Source organism: Staurois parvus, unplaced genomic scaffold (assembly GCF_062004578.1).
Source record: "Staurois parvus isolate SC_StPar_1 unplaced genomic scaffold, SC_StPar_1.0 ptg000154l, whole genome shotgun sequence".
Taxonomy (NCBI): Eukaryota; Metazoa; Chordata; class Amphibia; order Anura; family Ranidae; genus Staurois; species Staurois parvus.
In genome coordinates, this window is record NW_028317950.1 from 2,700,826 (window position 1) to 2,719,955 (window position 19,130).

The window sequence follows — 19,130 nt, forward strand, 5'->3', positions numbered from 1 at the left end:
AGGGACAAGATCAGCAGGGGGTGGGTATTCGACTCTTAGCGGAACCTCGGCAGGTGGAGCGGCAGCATGCTCTCTAGTCTGGTGGCGAGCGGTGACCGGATGAGCTTCAGCAGGGGTCTCTGTGCCAAAAGCGGAGACCAGGACTCTCAGATCATTTCCAAGGAGAACCTCAGCCGGCGAGTTCTACATTATTCCAATTTCAACATCCCTGGGCCAGGCCCCTAGGCCAGATGACCCTTGCGGTAGGAATCGGGTAGACGTGGCCTCCCGCTACCCTTACGGCCACAGACGGCCCGGTCTTGGCCCAATCTGGTACCAGTTGGGGTTGGACTATGGCGAATTTCGGCCCAGTGTCCCGTAATCCTCGGTCCCGACGGCTGTCAATGTGGACAACATGTCGGCGATTGTCCAGGGTGGCAGCCTGGAGAGGGTTAACTTTTGTGAAAGACCCCAATGTCCTCCATCTTCGGTTGTAAAATTCCTCCACGAAGAGGCGTTATCACTAAGGTGGGTCCTGTAAGGGAGTAGGCAGAGGCTCGGCCATAGGGAGCGGTGGTTCGGTTTGAAGTGCCCCGAGGGGGTTGGCTAGTCTGGGGCCTTGGTGGATTCCGGGGGGGGCAAAGAATGCAGATGTGCCCGGTTTGGTTGCAGCCATAACGGCGTGGGCCAGACCGCTTTGGGTGGGAAGGTGTGGGTGGTCTGAGGCATTCTCGGGTGACCGGAGTAGGCACCGCTGGTTTTGGACGAGGCGCAGGTGGAATGGCGGGCTTGGTTAGCCTCCTGTTGTCCAGGTACTCATCTGCCCGGTGACTAGCGTGGGCTAAGGTTAGGGGGTGTCTGTCCCGGACCCAATGTCTAACATCCCCCAGTAGTCCATTGTCAAACTGTTCCAGTAACAGCAGTTGCAACAGTTGCTCCAGCTTGATGATCTGATAACCTCGGACCCAGCTGCGGACAGCGTGTTGTAACCGATGTCCCCTTTCAGTGAAGGTGTCCTGGGGTTTCTTCTTGAGTGCCCGGAACGTTAACCGGTACGCCTCTGGTGTGAGAGCGTAGCGGGCCAGCAAGTGTTCCTTAACATAATCGTAATTCAAGCAGTAGCTGTCGGGTACGTTCCTGAATGCGTCTGCCTGCTGGTCAAAATGGGGACCCAGTTAACTGCTGCTCAAAATGGGGACCCGGTCTTGGTCTGCCACACTGTGGATGGTGCGCAAGTGTTCAAAGTTGTGAAGAAAGCTGTCAATGTTGCCATCCGCCTCTGAGAAAGTTTTCAAAGCAGCGTAGGGAATTTTGTTTTGTCTGGTTGCAGTCTGGAGAAGGCGGGAGGTAATTTTCTTTCGGACCGAGCCCTCGGTTGATGACCGGGAGCGGCTAAGCCGCAGTTGGATGGCATCGTCCAGGGCCTTGGAAATCTGTTCAGGGGTGGGAGCGCTGCCGAACAGAGCCAAACGCCACTCCACAAATCCATAAATCCGAACGGTATAGGGGTCTCCGTACGGCGTTAAGCGGGCCTGGCGTTTTAGGGGCCGATGAGCTGCTCTGTTCCTCCAACTCCTCCCGTGAAGCGAAGTTTGCTTCTGGCGGAGCGGTGTTCCCTTCAAGTCTAGCGGAGTGCGCATCGAGCGAAGTGGGGTGCGCATCTGCTTTGTCAAGGGCCATAATCTCCAACAGTTACTCTCTGATCTTGGAGCCAACGATACCTCCCCGAGCGACAAGCAGGCTTTGGAGAGCTGGCTTCCGGCGGTCCCTTACATCCATCTGGCCGAACAGGGACGTCTCTGAAAAAGATGGGGTCCCGGTTGGTGGTGGTTTGGCCTTTCTTCGCAATAAGGAAAGATCCCACCGCTGGCAACCAGTTGCGGCGGAGCGGTTCTGCCTGGGCCTCCTCGTGCAGAGCGATGCGTCTCAGCCAACGGTCCCCTATTCCGGTCTTCCAGCGTTCTGCCGAGGCGGGTATTAGAGCTCAAAGACGATCCTTCTCCGATATCCCAAACCACGAGTTTGAACTTCGTGTAGGGAGAATGAATGAATGCTTTATTGAACACAGCTCAGTATATACAGCAAACGCTGGCAGGAATCCCTGCCCCTTTCACCCCCACCAGACAGTCTGGCACCTGGTTTTCCCCACCCACAACAAAACTCTACAACACCACAGCAATGGGCACAGTATGAAATCTAGAGACATGAAAGACTACAAGTTCACGTGACCCTAAACAAACCATGTAGAATGCCTGTCTACATAACGGCTGCTAAACATATACAGCTTTACAAAGGGTAGAAGGGGAAGACCACATAACGAGGGGAGAAAACTGGAACGGAAAGGGCCAAATGTTATCCCAAAGGGCCGGTTCGTCACAGTAACACTGAGTTGTGTCTTTATGGATTCACTCAATGCTTGTTCAATGCCTTAAACTTTTTATATTTATTTTTTTATAGCACGACAACAAGAAATCCGCCTTTGTAGGAAATCTTCCATACGGTAAGATCTCTGCCCATTGCCCTAATGATTCCAGTTCACTTTTTAAATGCCGCGTTTCAGTGATGATGCCAACAAACGGGCTGCACTCCTGCTGTTGTTTTTCTCTTAATATGCAACAAGCTTTATTGCAAGAAGTACAAATTTTCAAAGATAGACTGACTTTGTGAGTCTGCTGCTTGTAGTCAAGTTTGTTTGATATTAAGAATCAAAATGGTGGAAATGCAGTGTGTCTGTTTGTATTTGGTTAGTGTGGGGAGGACCAAATCCCTGGAGGAATGCACCCACGGCTGGTGGATGATGGGAGACCGTCTGGAGCAGTAATAGTCTCACGTAGGTTGCAGTGACCATGTATCAATAATGGGAATGTTACACTCATTGGCCACTTTATGAGGTAGACCTTGCTAGTGCCAAAAAAATCTCCCCCACACCACGACACCACCACCGGCCTGAACCGTTGATACGAGGCAGGACGGATCCATGCTTTCATGTGGTTTCCCCCAAATAGTTACCCTACCATCTGAATGTCACAGCAACCATTCTGCCCATTCTCCTCTGACATCAACAAGCTATTTTTGTCCACACAGCTGCCGCTTGCTACTTTCTCTTTTTCGGACCATTCTCTGTATCTAGAGATGGTTGTGCGTACAAATCCCAGTAGATCAGCAATTTTTTAAATAATCAAACCAGCCCATCTGGCACCAACAACCGTGCCATGTTCAAGGTCACTTAAATGCCCTTTCTTCCCCCATTCTCATGATTGGTTTGAACTTCAGCAAGTCATCTTTGCCACATTTACATGCCTAAATGCACTGCGTTGCTGCCATGTGATTGGTCGATAAGCAATGTGTGTATTACAAATTGCTAATCGGGCAATTACATGGCAGCAACTGCTAACCAAGCAATTGAACAGGTGTACCTAATATAGTGGCCGGTGAGTGTAGATTTACATCATGCAGTCCCACCCCCCCCAGTGGTATGCCTCCTTCCTGCCCCCCAGTGGTGTGCCTTCCCAACCCTCCACCCAGTGGTGTGCCTTCATATCCCCCCTTCTTTAGTAGTGTGCTGCCTACCTGACCTGCCCCCCACAGTGGTGCGTCTTCCTCCTGACCTGCTTTATGGTGTACCCTCCTGACCTCCCCACTTGTGTGCTTTCCTGACCCCCCTTCCTCAGATGTATGCCTCCTTCCTGACCCCCCCTCAGTAGCATTCATTCCTGATCTTACCCTCAGTGGTGTACCCCCTTGACACCCCCCCATCCCAGTGGTGTGCCTTCCTGACCTCCCCCCATCCCAGTGGTGTGCTTTCCTGACCTCTCCCTCCTCAGTGGCCTGCTTTCTTCTTGTGTGCCTTCTCCTTCCTGCCCCCCCCCCCTCCAATGGTGTTCTTTCCTTTCCCCTACCAGTGGTGCATCCTCCTGATCATTCCTCAGTGGTGTGCCTTCCTGACCCCTCTCCCCCCATCCCATTGCTGTGCGCCTTACTTATCAGCCCTCAGTGGTGTGCCTTTTTGACATCTCCCCCCCCCCCCCCCCCCCCCCCAGGTGGTGTGCTCTCCTGGCCCACTTTTTTCAGTAGTGTGCTGCCTACCTGACCCGCCTAGTGGTGTACCCTCCTGACCTCCCCACTTGTGTGCCTTCCTTACCCCCCTCCCTCAGTTGTATGCCTCCTTCCTGATCCCCCCTCAGTGGTGTGCCTCCTTCCTGTCCCGTCTACCCCCAGTGGACTCCTTTTAGCGGTGTACCCTCTTCGTCCCAGTGGTGTTCTTTCCTCACCCCCCCCATTGGTGTCCCTTCCTCACATCATCCCCCCCTCCCCTAGTGGGGTGCCTTCCTAACCCCCTCCTCCCATCCCAGTGGTGTGCTGTCCTGGCCCCCCCATCCCAGTGTTGTGCCTCCCTGTCTCTCCCCCCGCGTCCCAGTGGTGTACCTTCTTGACACCCTCTTCTCCCTTAGTGTTCCTCCTACCTGACCTGCCCCCCACAGTGGTGTGCCTTCCTCTTGACCCGCCTGGTGGTGTACCCTCCTGACCCCCCCCCCCTTCCCCAGTGGTGTACCTTCTTGACCCCTTTAGTTGTGAGCCTTCCTAACCTCTTTCTCAGTGGTGTGCAGTTTTCCTGGCCCCCCAATGGTTTCCATCCTGTCCTCCCCCAGTGGTGTTCCTTAACCCTACCAGTGGCTTCCTGACCCCCCCACCCCCAGCAGTGATGTGCCTGCTTAACATCATCTCCCCCCCCCCCCCCCCCCCCCAGTGGTGTGCTTTCCTGCCCCCCTCCCATCCTAGTGTTGTGCCTCCCTGTCTCTCCCCCCCCCCCCCCCCCCCCTTGCGCGTCCCAGTGGTGTGCCTTCTTGACACCCTCTTCTTCCTTAGTGTTCCTCCTACCTGACCTGCCCCCCACAGTGGTGTGCCTTCCTCTTGACCCGCCTGGTGGTGTACCCTCCTGACCCCCCCCCCCCCTTCCTCAGTTGTATGCCTCCTTACTGCCCCCTCATCCAGTAGTGTACTCTCTTGATCCCCCCATCCCCAGTGGCCTGCCTTCTTACTGACCCCCTAGTGATGTGCCTTCCTGAACCTCTCCCCAGTGGTGTACCTTCCTGACCCCTTTAGGTGTGTGCCTTCCTAACCTCTTTCTCAGTGGTGTGCAGTTTTCCTGGCCCCCCAATGGTTTCCATCCTGTCCTCCCCCCGTGGTGTTCCTTAACCCTACCAATGGCTTCCTGACCCCCCCCACCCCCAGCAGTGATGTGCCTGCTTAACATCATTCCCCCCCCCCTATCCCCAGTGATATGCTTTCCTACTGCACCCAATGGTTTGCTTTCCTAACACCCCCAGTGGTGTACCCTTCTGACCCTCCAAGTGGTATGCCTTCCTAAGCACCCATCTCAGTGGGTTTCCCTCTTTCCTGACCACCTCATCTTAGTGGATGTGCCTCTTTCCTGCTCCCCCCCCCCCCGTGGTGTGCCCTCTTGACCCCCGTAGTTGTGTGTTCGTGTGCCTCCTTCCTGCCAACTCCCCCCCCCCCCCCCCACCCCCACCCTGTGTCCCTCAGTGGTGTTCCTTCCTTAACCCAAGCTGTGGTGTGCTTTCCTTTCTCCCTCCTCAGTGTTGTGCCTTCCTGAACTGCAACCCCCTCCCCCCTCCCCCAGTGGAGTGCCTTCTTTGCCCCCCTCAGTAGAGTGCCTTTTTCTGACCCTCCAGTGGTGTTCATTTCTACAGCCCCCACGCCAGTGGTGTATCCTTTTTGATCTGCCCAATGGTATTCCTTCCTGCTCCCCTCCCCCTGTGGTGTGCCTTCCTGACCCCCCCCCCCCCACTGTGTTCCTTCTTGACTTCCCATGTGTTGTTTTTTCCTGACCCCCCTTCCTCCCAGTTGTGTACCTTCCTGACTTCTCCCCCCCAATCTTAGTGGTGTCTCCTCCTGCATTTTTAGTAAAGAATTCCTTTTATGTTTACTTTTGAACCTCAGTACATGAATGCTATTATCTACCAATATATGATACAGAAACAAATATACAGATTGATAACGTTAATAAAAACTATCACTCCTTGTGGAGGGGATTTTAAAAAAAAAGAAAATGAGCAGGTACATGGAAAAGGAGAACCAAGGTATAATAATAACACGTAAGGGCAAGTAATAAAAACAGTTAAATAAGCAACTGCTACAATGACAGTCAAAGTACATGGGACATAAAGTTCATTCTATAGCATCATGCGCTCCATTAAAATGGCAAATTATTAAAGTGGTATATTTATAAAAATGACTTTTGACATGCTCTCCTCCTTATCCAATCACAGAATACTTTGCATTCACTGGGAAAAAGCAAAGCACTCTGAATACAGAGCGCAGGGGAGGAAAAATCACCTGTTCCAAATTTGTTTCATATTTTGCTGGGAACCCTCTTTGCCTGCAACCTATTAATGACACCCTGCCTCTCCATAAGGTGACCTAGGAACAAAGTGCCATTGTGAGGGTTGAGGCTGGCCCGCAGCTCCCCGATATATAGCTCGCCATATATAGAGTCAGGTAGCGATAGTTTTGCAAGTTTTGATGTTCAGCGAGGCCTAGAAGGGACATATTTGGCACCCTAGTAGGAACAGATCCCATTTTTTTCGTACAGGAACTGATTTGTTTCCAGTATTACAGAATTGCTAAGCGAGTCCCCACGCGATGGAGAAATATTTCAGACTCTTCTGGCATTAGCTGGCTTGCTCTTAGCTGGCAAATCTCATGTCATTTTATGTATCCTAGATGCTGAAGAAGAAGTTCTCAGGGAACACTTTTCTGAATGTGGAACTGTAGAGGCCGTTCGTATCATCAGAGACCAGAAAACTGGGATGGGAAAAGGCTTTGGTTATGTGTTATTTCAGGTAAGAATAAAGAGAAATAAAAATGCATATTTTAGGGGCATCCAAACAAAACGGTTTTATCCACAGTCTAAGTAGAAAGGCTTTTCTCCCAGCAGCTGCAGACTGGCCCTCTGTATTGAGACCGCTGCTTCCAAACAGAGAGCAACACCCCAACATCTCCCTCCATCGAGCGTAACCTATAGTTGTGTTCAAAATAATAGCAGTCAGACATCACTAACCTGATCAATCACTGTTTTTGGTAGAAATGATATTTCTACATGGCAAATCATTTACTAGCAGGTGTAGTAGAGTAATAGAAATCCAACAGACCCAACAGTCATGACATGCATGCTGCTGATTCTGTGTCATTGAATCACTAATTGAAAGGGGCATGTTCAAAATAATAGCAGTGTGGAGTTCTATTCGTGAGGTCATTCATTCTTTGAAAAACAGGTGGCAATTATTGCCCTTATTTAAGGAAGGAAGGCAGCAAATGTACATGCTGGTTACAGTGCATTTCTCTCTGAAATTCTGAGGAAAGTGGGTCGTTCCAGACATTGTTCAGAAGAACAGCGTACCTTGATTAAAAATTTGATTGGAGGGGGGAAAACATATAAAGAAGTGCAGAAAATGATAGGCCGCTCAGCTAGAATGATCGCAAATGCTTTAAAATGGCAACCAAAACCTGGAAGAAACGTGGAAGAAAGCGAAAAACTACCATTCGAATGGATAGAAGAATAGCCAAAATGGCAAGGACTCGGCCAACAATCAGCTCCGGGAAGATGAAAGAAGGTGTAAAGTTCCCTGTGAGTACTGTTACAATTAGAAGCCAAAGAGGTTACAATTTGCCAAAGAGCACATTGACCGGCCTGAAGAGAAATGGCGCAACATTTTGTGGACGGATGAAAGTAAGATTGTTCTTTTTGGGTCTAGTGGTCGGAGACAGTTTGTCAGACGACCCCCAAACACTGAATTCAAGCCACAGTACACTGTGAAGACAGTGAAGCATGGTGGTGCAAGCATCATGATATGGGGATGTTTCTCATACTACGGTGTTGGGCCTATTTATCGCATACCAGGGATCATGGATCAGTTTGAATACATCAGAATACTTGAAGAGGTCATGCTGCCTTATGCTGAAGAGGAAATGCCCTTGAAATGGGTGTTCCAACAAGACAACGACCCCAAACACACCAGTAAACGTGCAACATCTTGGTTCCAGACCGACAAAATTGACATTATGGAGTGGCCAGCCCAATCCCCGGATCTTAATCCAATAGAAAACTTGTGGGGTGACATCAAAAATGCAGTTTCTGAGGCAAAACCAAGAAATGGAGAAGAACTGTGGAATGTAGTCCAATCATCCTGGGCTGGAATACCTGTTCACAGGTGACAGAAGTTGGTTGACTCCATGTAACACAGATGTACAGCAGTTCTCAGAAACAGTGCTTATACAACTAAATGTTCATTAAGTGATTCAAAGGAAAGCAAAATCTTCAAACATTTTTCAGTTTATATAGTGAATGTTTGAGGTTTGTAAAGACGAATACAAACACTGCGATTTATTGAACAGTCTAATATTCACTTTTTTTTTAGAGGAACAGCACAAATTTGATATATTTTTCTTCACATTTTGATTTGGAATAGAATGTGTAGTGTTCCCAATGTATTTGTGTGTATGGAAATAGAAGCTATTAGAAGGATTCTGAGCTTTATTCACTTTTTTCAACACACTGCTATTATTTTGAACACAACTGTATATAGTTAATGAATCAGCCAAACTCATACTTCACTGTTTATTGAACTCCAATGCAGCTGGTAGTGTGTGGATCTTTGCAGCAAGACCACTGATTCCCCCACAGAGAGCAGGAGTTCTTCTCTTCAGGATGCTTTTCTACTCAGACTGTGGCTGTAAGACTTAAATTGTCTGACTCCACACATTCCAGGTACGTCAAAATGAAAGCTGTGCAATCAGTTTAATTCATCTAAAGTTTCATGTGAAATCCTAAATGAAGTCCTGCTAGTACACTTCAGGGTGGTGCCTTTTGCAAGAATAGTTGTGTAAAAATGTTTAATATAAGTGCCTTATACCCTTTAAAAATCCAGTAATACACTCTCGCCCTGTTCTGGGCATGCTTAGTTGCTGTCCATTTTTCGCACTGTGGTGGAAATCAGAGCCATTAGAGGCCAAGCAACTGACAGCCTAAAGATTTATTGCTGCTCTGGGCTTCTGCTCATTGAGAAGAAATAATGCCGGAAGTAATTTATAGCACACACAATTTCTAATTTTGGTAGCATAATTATGAATGTGGAATGTGGGTTCCTTGCTAAAGAACATTATGTTATTGTTATGGGTAAAGTTCCACTCTAAGTCTCCCTGGATTCTAGAGGTTTGACGTAGTTATGTTAGGTAGAATGGCCAATCTGGGATGTACAGAAAACAAGAGACTGTGACTGTTGCGTTAAAGCCGATCTCCAGGTTTTCTGTGTGACTTTAAATAGTTTGTTTCAAAGTCCTGCCTTGATTGTAAGCACTGATGTGTGTGACATTATCAGCTTGCCTCAGCCAATCAGGGGAAGTTTAGTATTCATTCACAGAATACAAAGCTGCCTATAAATGGCTGAGTGCAACTCGTACCAACTCTGCATTGTGGCAGGTGTCAGACAGGAAGTCTCTGAATTCCAGCTACCTAGAATCCAGCACTGTATGGAGTTTAAACTACATGCTGTACATAAAGAGCCAATCCAGTACTTAGTGAAGGCAAGTTTGTTGGGACCAACCTGGTCCAAACTTATGCTGGCCATACATGGTTTGAATTTGGAATGATTTGTCGTTAGAAAAATTAAAAACGTGGTTTATTTGGTAATCCGATGGTGCCATCAATGATTTTGAAAATTGGCTAACCGAGTCATAAAGTTGACCTCGTATAACAGGTGAAAGTTCTGTTCCTTCCAGGTCACGGCTCATGCGCATCTTCTTTTTGGAAAAACCATTGGACGATATGACCATCATTGAGTTTTAAATTGGTTGTTTATCACGAATTGTTCAATGTGCCTGATCACCAAAAAGGGGAGGAACCATGAAAATTTGCCGGTGCCATTGGTCCACTAATAGAGTGAAAATTGGCTGATTTTGTGTTAGGTGTGATTTTTGGATGTAAAATCGGTTGAATTTTGAGCCGTGTATGGCTGGCCTAAGGCTTTGATGTTTGGCCCTAATGTGTATAGATGTATCTGAATGATTCATTGGGCATAAAAATAAAAAACTCCAAAAATTTTGGATCAGGTTTTGGGCAAAATGGAACCAGAATCATATGGGTTTTGTTCTTGGGTATCACTGTGTACTTTTCCCTTCTCCAAGTATATCTAAAGCCTAAGTGTTTACACATTTAAGACCACCTTTTAAATAGTAGTAGGAAAGATTGATTACTTTGGGTGTGTGTACTGTTTGTGGTAGATTTTCTTTCACTTCCTCTCTTGTAGACATCGGAGAAGAAATACTTCCCAAGTGAGGGAAATGCAATCTTGGTTGCCACCACAACGCAAGTGCTCTTGCTGGGAGATTTGATTGTGCTTTTTTTTTTGTTGTTGTTCCTGGTTTTAAAGCTCTACAGTTTTTTGATTTATTATTCAATTCACTCCTAGCGACTAGGCATCAGACCGAGGGTTGATTTGCTAAAGGCAACAAGACTGTGTGCGCTTTTTGAGTAAAGTTGCTCCAGATCTTTGTAGATGATTGGTAGGGAGTCGAGCTTCTCTCTCTTCCCATTTACTAACCCAAATTAGTTTGTGACTGGGTATTCTTTGTAAAGTCACGCGTTACCTCATTTACTGAGCTCCGGAGCAACTTCCCTTGCAAAGTGCACTGGCTATTTGCCTTTAGTAAAGCAGCCCCAAAGTGACTACCCTTAATAGTGACAGCGATGGCAATAAAAATGAGAAGGGGTTCTAGGCAATCCCCCTCTCTATACCAAACTGTTTGCTTTAAGATGCACTCTAAAGCTGATCTTCTGTTTTTTTGTGTTTTAATAGTTCATTTGGAGTAAGCTGCTCTAAACAAACAATTTTTTTTTACCAAGTGCTGCACTGGCTTTAGGCACTGTAGGTACTGCTTCTGTCCATTACACAGTCCTGGGCTTCAGCTACGAATGAATATAAAGTTTCTTCTGATTAACCGAGTCGATGTGATGATCTCTGACTTAGCCGTTCATAGGCAGCCTTGAATTCTGTGAATGAATACAAAGCTTCCTCTGATTGGCTGAGTGCTGCTCAGACTAGTTCTTATTTTGTTGTAGGTGTGAAGGGGGGGAAGAGTCTGTCTCACAGCTGAACTCCAGGACTGTGTAACGGATGTTGGGTACATGCTTAGAGTCAGCACGGCACTCAGTGAAGGGATGAGTTCTTTTGGACCAGCTTGGTTCAAACAAACTATTTGAAGTCACAGGACACATGGAGAGCTGCGTTCTGTTCAAATCAGCAGCCCGATAGTGACACGTTCAAGCCACCCTAGCAAGTACTTAACGTAGAACTAAACCCCAAGGCCTCTGTCCATGTGCCTCCACCTTCAGCAATGTGACGCTTATAGCGTTCCCTGGCCAGTCATCATGTCCCGGGTAGCAGTTTGTTGGTCTCTTAATTGCCTCCTGTGAGGGATGACATCATTCTCCGCCAGCCAATCATTCTAGTACAACTGAAGAGTATGCTGAAGCTATCTGTGTGTGCAGCTCAGGCTGTATTTGGTCGAAAATGGAGCAAACAGATAGGTTTGTATTATGGAAGAGAAGACATAGAGCGCATCTCTTCTGCCATAGAAATTTGCTTGCTCCATTTTACCAAAAGGTTGGTGTATTTCCACTTTACCTTGCCTGCTGAACTGCTCCATACTTGAGAAATCTTTTGCTGATCTGCACAGTGATGACCAGTGAGTGGCAACTACAAATGTGTTGGGTTCCCTTTGAACTTCAGAAGATTTCTCAGGATTGGAGTAGAGTTCAGCTTGGTGGCCGGTGGCCAAGGTTATTAGTGACTCCTTTACAGGCATGTCTTTATTTGAATGGTGTATGCTTGTCATCTTAGGATAGGAAGCCTTAGGATTACAGAACACCTTCCCTTAGCTCTCATCTGGCCTGCTTGTCCAGTTTCAAGCTGATCCTGCAAAGGGCATTGTCATATGTTGTGGATCTGACTTGCGTGACATCAAATCTGTGTGTCCAAACATCATCTGACTTGTACGATATCAAATGTGTCCACGATCAGCTTGAAACTGGACAAGTGGGTCAGGTGATGTCTGGAAATGCACACAAGTTGTTGATCAGCAGTCCTAAGCTATTTTGTCCCAAAGTTTGGGGTATAGACTGTGCCTCAAGTTCCAGCAGCGGTGTAAACGCACATATTGCAATACAAACATGTCGAGATGAACAGACCCGTCACTGATTTTTCCTTAGTCAAATGTATATGCATTGTTCCACCTCCGGCGATCAGGCTGAACACTTTTGCTCTGTAATAATCAAATTTGTGGAATGTTTTCTTTGACAGATGATATAATAAGGTGTTTGTATGTGACAATGAGCTCCTTTTTACATGTAAATTCCAACAAAAAGGTATTTTCTTTTACCCTTTTCTTGTCAGGGTACAGATGCAGTGCAATTGGCCCTGAAGCTGAATAATTCTGACCTGATGGGGAGGAAAATTCGAGTGAAGCGCTGCTTGCCCAGTGGAGCACAAAACACACAGAAGGAAATGGCCTTCAAGCCAAAGCTGCAGTCACAGAAACCTGGAAAATTAAAGAAGTCGTCCAGCTTTGTGGGAGAAACTGCTGATGTGACAAAGAGCAAAAAAAAGCCCAAAACTAAGAACAAATTAAAGTGATTGATTGTGCTCTAATACAGTAATTTTAAGAGATGTAACCCCCCCCCCAGGACATTCTCAGCGCTCCTCTATATGTTACAGCCAGAAGTAAACTCACTGGGCAAGAAGCAATGTACAGCCGGAATTGTTAATGTTTGTCCAAATAACATCAATAAAAGTGTTATTCATTTATAGAAAATGTTGAATCATTTCTTTTGGAATTCAAGTAATAAGCACCTTATGTATATTTGCCTGTTTTTGAGCAGGTTTCAGTGATGGTCACATGACTTTTACCATCAGAGTCTCTCTTCTGTGTTCAGTAAATCACCTCCTATGGAGTTCTGTCTGCTGGAGAGTGCCAAATTTGGTGCTGCAGTGAAATCAATCAGCTTTCAGGTTTTTATTGCCAATGCTTAGCCCCTCGACACTGATGTGACACACATTTGTGCCCTCACGGAACTGGGCTTTTTTCTGTGGGGCTGCATATTTGTGTACTTGTCTTTGTGCTGTGAGTGCGCTGCACTGTGTGCTCCCAACACAAAGAGTGTGTTGTCACTGAGAGTCCCAGCTCCTGTTCTAACAATTAGGATCTGGGACTCCTGATTCTGGGTCACATGATTGTTGTGCTAGCCTCTGAATGGTTATCAGAGCGATCAGTCACTGTGCAGCCTGGCCCCCTTGTTTTTTTTTTTTCTCTCTTTATGAATGGAGAAGAGAGATACATTGTATCTCTTACTCTTGACAGAGAGATAGAAATCCAAAATCAAGATAAATACATTACCAAAAAATAATGAAAAAATACCTAGGTGAAGGTTTGATTTGATTCAGTCCCAGGGCTAGTCTTTGGGTTAAGGACAGGGTCCTTAACCCAAATAATTTGTCCAAAACTCTAAATAATTTGAGTCAGTATCATTGACAGTGTGTTTTTTGGTCTGCCCCCCCCAAAAAACAAAGATTAAATAAAGAAAAAACAAAATGTGTGTTTGTTTCTGTGCTACGATTGTTAAGAGTTTGTGAAGTTATTTTGGCTTGTTAGGTTATGGTAGTAACAAGAAACATGCGGCTACCATCAAATAAGTTCAGAAAACCAAATTTGTTTTGGTGTTATTGTTTTGGGTCAGTTTTCCTTTGATAATAAAAAACTCAGGAGATGTCCATTACCATTTACTATCAAATGAAAGCCTATTTTGTTTGGCCAAAAATGTGGTCTAACTCACCAGGATGTACAAAGTAGTTGTGATGATTATGTACGGTTTTACTAACATGTCAATGTAGCACAATTGTGCTTAGGTATTTAGATTTGTTTTCCCCTTAGGTGTGAAGGGGTTCTAGGATAAGTTTACCTTTGGGAACATGCATGTTTTTGATGTTGCAGCAAAGCCTGACACCTTTTGTGGAAGTTAATTGAAGTTTCTTGTCAGTATATCTGCTTGCTGTATGGGATGTATGGGAGCAAACAGATATTCTGATGGCATGAGTGATCATTTGATTGCTGGTGCAATGTTTTCTAGGCTTCTTTGTCTAAAAATCTTAAATGGCCCTTTTTTTGCCGGTCAGAAAAATGTGCTTTTCTCATTTTTATTCAAAAGGTCAACTTTGAATCTGGTTGTAGAATATAATTAATGTAGCTTAAAACAGACGCCTGTCTTCTGTAATATTTGTAAGTCCCCCAAAGTCACTTAGAAATTTGGCATTAGCTAGTTAACAATGAACCATGCGTGTGAATGGCTTTGGAGCGGGTGTCCAAATGTCCTCATGGTATTTCATGGCTAAGAGGTCAGCAGGTCATAGGCGTTTCTTCTTAAAATGTATCTCTTGGAATGGAGTAAGGAGTTAAGCAATATGTCTTTTCTCCAGAAACTCATTTCTAGTTAACTAAATATATGAAATAACCATCTAACTAGATTAAGTAATTAGTTAGGGATAGTCTAGTCTCCATTCTTGTTGATTATGTGTATGCTTGTATGTGTTAACTGGCTTTTAATTGAAGGTTGAACCTGTTTGAAAAAGTATATAAGATGCTCTCATTGTTTTTAGACACACACACCTCACTCATACACACTGAAGGTGACACACACATAGAGACATTTGTGATTTCTAAGGCCTTTAAGCTTTGATACTTATGCCTGTTGTCTTCCCTGACAAGAATGAAATACTTTTCATTGACTATTTTACACTAGAATGGGCAAAAAGGTTGATATTTTGCCAAAGCTTATTTCATATGTCTGATCTACAACTTTTGTTATATTTTGCTACAACTGATCTGTATTTCATTTGAGCTTTTGTTTTCATTTTATGTTGTTGGTAAGTGTGAATCAAATAAAAAAAAAAAAAAAAAAAAAAATCACACTGTCTTAATTCAGCGTGGCATTAGAACACTTTACCTGAAATGTCTAAGGAGGACACTTAAATATTGTGACACTTATGTTATTGAACACTGATGTAGCTGTGCACGGAAACCAAAGTATGACTTAAGTGTGTTCAACTAATCACCTTCTGAGTGCTGCAGTTTTAGTAAATCTAGTTTGATGTACCATAGCCCACAGTTAAGTGTCTGGTCAGTTTGGGGCTTGCATTTTTATGGTCCATTCATGACAGAAATTGTACAGTCAGCATGTCATTTCCAGATCTTCAAGGGTCTACTTAAACAAACAATTCATATAAACATCAATGTAGTGCAAGGGTCTTCACTTTTGGATGCAGATATGGATCTGCCAATTGGCTTGGATACTGCAAGGTCAGCTTTGCTGCACGTATAAGTCATCCCTTTAGGTATGGTGTTTGTGTGGGCCATACATTGTTCCTAGTTTACAGTATTCTGCAATGTTTGTTGGTTGACAATTATTTTGGAGGGGTTCAGTATCTCTTAAAGGTCCAAAGCTATGGTGGGGACTGAATTGTTGCTTTCTCTGGCAAGTCTCTATATGGAGAGGTGGGAGCAGCATTTCTGGATATTTGAAACAGTATTGTGACCAGGTTTGGTGTGCTGGAACAATCTCCTCTTTTATTTAGAGGCGTTTTGCTAGTTATTGTCAAATTTTTATTATTACATTCCAAATAATTGGAGTCCCTCAGTATGTTCCAAAATTGCATAAAGTTTTATTGTTTTGACATTATCCAAGGCTACTTCAGTGGGTAAATGGATTGTGTTTCATAGACATGTCAAATGAACTACACAGTAAAAGGAAGATACACAGGGTGTGATGAAGGAAGAAGCAATAAGAAGAGCTTGAGAGATATTCTAACTTCTTTAATTAATTTTGGGCTTGAATATTTGGATATAGTAAAATATCTAGGATTCTGCTGTATAGTATATATTGTGAATCAAAGTAATTATGTAGTGAGATGTTGAAGCTCTAGAAAATGACTACATGACTGTGTCTGATTGGACAAATGTGGCTATTGGTGTATTTGCTATAGAGTTGGTGACCAATTTATATAAGGGAGATAATTTTATTTACATTTTTGCACTACCCAAAAAATGAATAAACTCAAAAAACCAAAGAAATTATGCAGTCCTCAAAAGCTATGGTGGTGGACATGTTGCCAACTCCCAGTGAGTTGTGTGTGTTGGTTCTGTCTGGCCACACAGCAGCTTAGACTTGAATTTGTTGTTTTTATGAGTTTGAGTGAAAGGTTGTGTTAAATTACAAATTGAGGTTCTAATTGAAGTGTTTGGAGAAAATGTCCAAAGTGTATTTGTTAGTTAGCAGCTGCCATGGTGAACAAAATATCTTTTACTATTGCAGGGAATTCAGGAACAGCTCATAGTTGTGTTTTAGCTCCTTTATCTTCTCATCTACAAAAAAAAAAAAAGGAAGGAGAGAGATTGTTAGGCTTCCAGACAAACTGATTTCAGCATAAACAAAATCTATCTCCACCCACAAGTTACTGAAATACAGAAGAGGTGTTTTATCTGGGACATGACCTTTAAAATGAACTCCATCAGGGCTCAACATTTCAACAATGTGGACATGGAATTTCTCATGACAAAGTAGTGAAGCTTGCCCATGTGGAGCTCTTTGGGACGAGTATCTCCCTTGCTGTCATGCTGCTATTTTGCTTTAGTGCTTGGTAAATAATGGAACTGGACAAGTACAGAGATTAGGGATTTTGACAGTTATTGGCTGTCTATATTTACAGTACTGAAAATCACACACTAAGTTACGTAACTAGCATTTCCAGGGGAGTGGCCATAGAATGGTTGTCACTTGACTTTTCTAAATGACAGTTGTTTCAGGAATAGACTGTGTGTTACTTGTAAGGATCAGTGTTCCTTTGATGTTAGTCTGATGTTGTGCAATGGCTTTGACTCAACAGAGATTTGGTCTGTGCTCACATGAAGACTAATTGGCCATTTGATAGTTTAATTTGAAAGTCCTGAAATTTAAAGCTTGAATGTTAGTGGGTATAGTTTAATGTGGGGACAAGTAGTGCCAATTTCCCATAGAGGCAAAAGACAAGGCCTAGGGTGTACAGGAAGTGAAATGCTTTAGGACAGATCAAGCTTCCTCCCCCCCAATACAAAATGTATTGTTGATTCTATCTGTTGTTAGACTGTCACTAATGGCAGTAGTAATATTCTAATGGAGTTGCCCCTGGGGAAAAAAGAAAAGTCTAAACCAAAAGGTCCAGTTTAGTGTCTTTCAGAGCTTTGAGACCTCCTAGGTATAGGTGGTTCTTTACGGTCACGCTCTGTGTTTTTTGATATGGAGTAACTAATTGACTGTTAGTTCACACACCAAAACAACTCCATTTTGCCTGCTTGAAACGGCTTTCCACCCAGACTTATCCAAATGTAGGTGATGAGTGAAATGTGTGACAGCTGTCATAGGGGTTAGTTAGTAGCTTTGGTAAGTGATTGCCTTTCCCTCTTATTCTGGTAAGTGGGTAGTGAAACAATCAGACATATCTCTTGTGAAACTGTAGCTAGTAAACTTCTGATGTCTAAGGTGTCAATGTTTATCAGAAGTTTGGATATCAATGTGTTTTACTTACGTAGAGTTGCCAAGCTGCCTCCTCCCCAGGACTCTTTAGCTTGTTGTCTTTTTCTCACCACCTCTGTTATGGTGTTTGATGTTGTTGTAAACTTGGCAACAGCCTCCAGTTCCTAATAATGGGAATATATATATAAACAGCTGAAATTGTCTGCTTTGTTAGGTTTCCATAATTCCTGTGTCTGCTTGCCTGTATTAAGCGAACTTAGCTTTGTAGTGCCTTAGCTGAGGTCAAACATCTTGCCTTATCTTGTGTCCATATTGTTTTCAGTCTGTCGAGGGTGGACCACCTCTACTGTGTGTCTTTTATTAGCTCCTAATTGAGCGGTTGTCTGAGCTCCTCCCTGCTCCTGCCAGTATAAATTAAGTCCAGGCCTGGGGACGGCTAGCGAGGGGACAGGCTGGCATTCCTTGCGCAAAGTATGCATTCTGGTGCTAAGTATGAAGCACTTGCGACACAGCACTTGGGCTAAGGCACTGGCAAGCCACACACAATCTTCCTGACAGATAGAATGCCATTCCACAGTAAGACAGGGAAGAGCATTTCCACTCTACCTTTTCTCAATCCTCTGCTCTCCAACATGCCCACGTCAACTCTCTTTGTTGCTATAATGCCCGCTCTTCTCAAACTGGCTCTTGTCTAGCCCTCCTCACCACCCCACTTATCTCATGCTTTATTCTGCTCAACAAAACCAGGCTCCAGAATTCAAAGGCCATCTCCTCAACTGCACTAACCCATAGTGACCCCCCTCTGAACTCAGCTTTCTTTTTGTTCTTTGGGTCTAGACAAGTGAAGTCAAACTTCTTCCTGCTCCTCCACACTTTTGAAGTACACCATGTTCATCTCTTTTCTCCTGCTTGTTTGAGGATCACAATCAGCAACCAACCCTCAGACCCAGTTTCTGCCTTTCTTGTTAACCTTCCACCATAACTACCATACTTCTTCTCCTCAGAGATGCCTGTTATCATCCTCAGTGACTTTAGCAACACACACACACCTCTGCCACCTCTCACATACTCAACCTAACCTCCCCTTTTAACCAAACACAATGAACACAACCCACTCCAATAGCAAAACTCTTGACCTCACAATCACCAACCTATGCACTCCAATGACAACTTTTTCAGCTCAACAATCTCCCAACCCCCTACCTTCCATACCTCACAACCACAAAATCATGACCTATAGAAAGCTACACCATTTCAGCCCTAACCTTCTTCACTCTGCTACCACACACCCCTGTCCAGCCCACATCTGACTACAACTATCATCCTCCACAAACACTCTTGCTCCTCTCAAAACACACAACCACACTCTTAAACATGGCATACAATCAAATCCCAGAAAGACTTTACCCTCTACAAATCCACTCTTCTCAAATACAACTCCAGCCTCCACACTGATAACAAACCTACCACAACACTTTCATGAAGACCCTCTAATCAAATCCTCATCATCAACTCT

General features: G+C 44.7%; 2 protein-coding genes across 6 annotated transcripts in view; one reads left to right on the top strand and one right to left on the bottom strand.

Moving 5' to 3' along the window:
• The window catches only part of RBM34 (RNA binding motif protein 34), a 201,223-nt gene extending 188,356 nt beyond the window's left edge, over positions 1-12,867 (top strand). For all 5 annotated transcript variants that reach the window (XM_089674926.1, XM_089674924.1, XM_089674927.1 and 2 more), the window contains 3 exons: positions 2,437-2,479; positions 6,724-6,842; positions 12,450-12,867. In XM_089674926.1, coding sequence (XP_089531052.1) covers positions 2,437-2,479; positions 6,724-6,842; positions 12,450-12,689 — 402 coding nt within the window. In that variant the 3' untranslated portion in view covers positions 12,690-12,867. The remainder of the gene's footprint in view (positions 1-2,436; positions 2,480-6,723; positions 6,843-12,449) is intronic.
• Positions 12,868-15,743: 2,876 nt separating this feature from the next.
• The window catches only part of HAUS7 (HAUS augmin like complex subunit 7), a 217,336-nt gene continuing 213,949 nt past the window's right edge, over positions 15,744-19,130 (bottom strand). Inside the window, exons 10-11 of the mRNA XM_089674933.1 lie at positions 17,667-17,778; positions 15,744-16,467 (exon numbers count right to left, since the gene is read on the bottom strand). Of these exons, the coding sequence (XP_089531059.1) occupies positions 16,409-16,467; positions 17,667-17,778 (171 nt within the window). The 3' untranslated portion in view covers positions 15,744-16,408. The remainder of the gene's footprint in view (positions 16,468-17,666; positions 17,779-19,130) is intronic.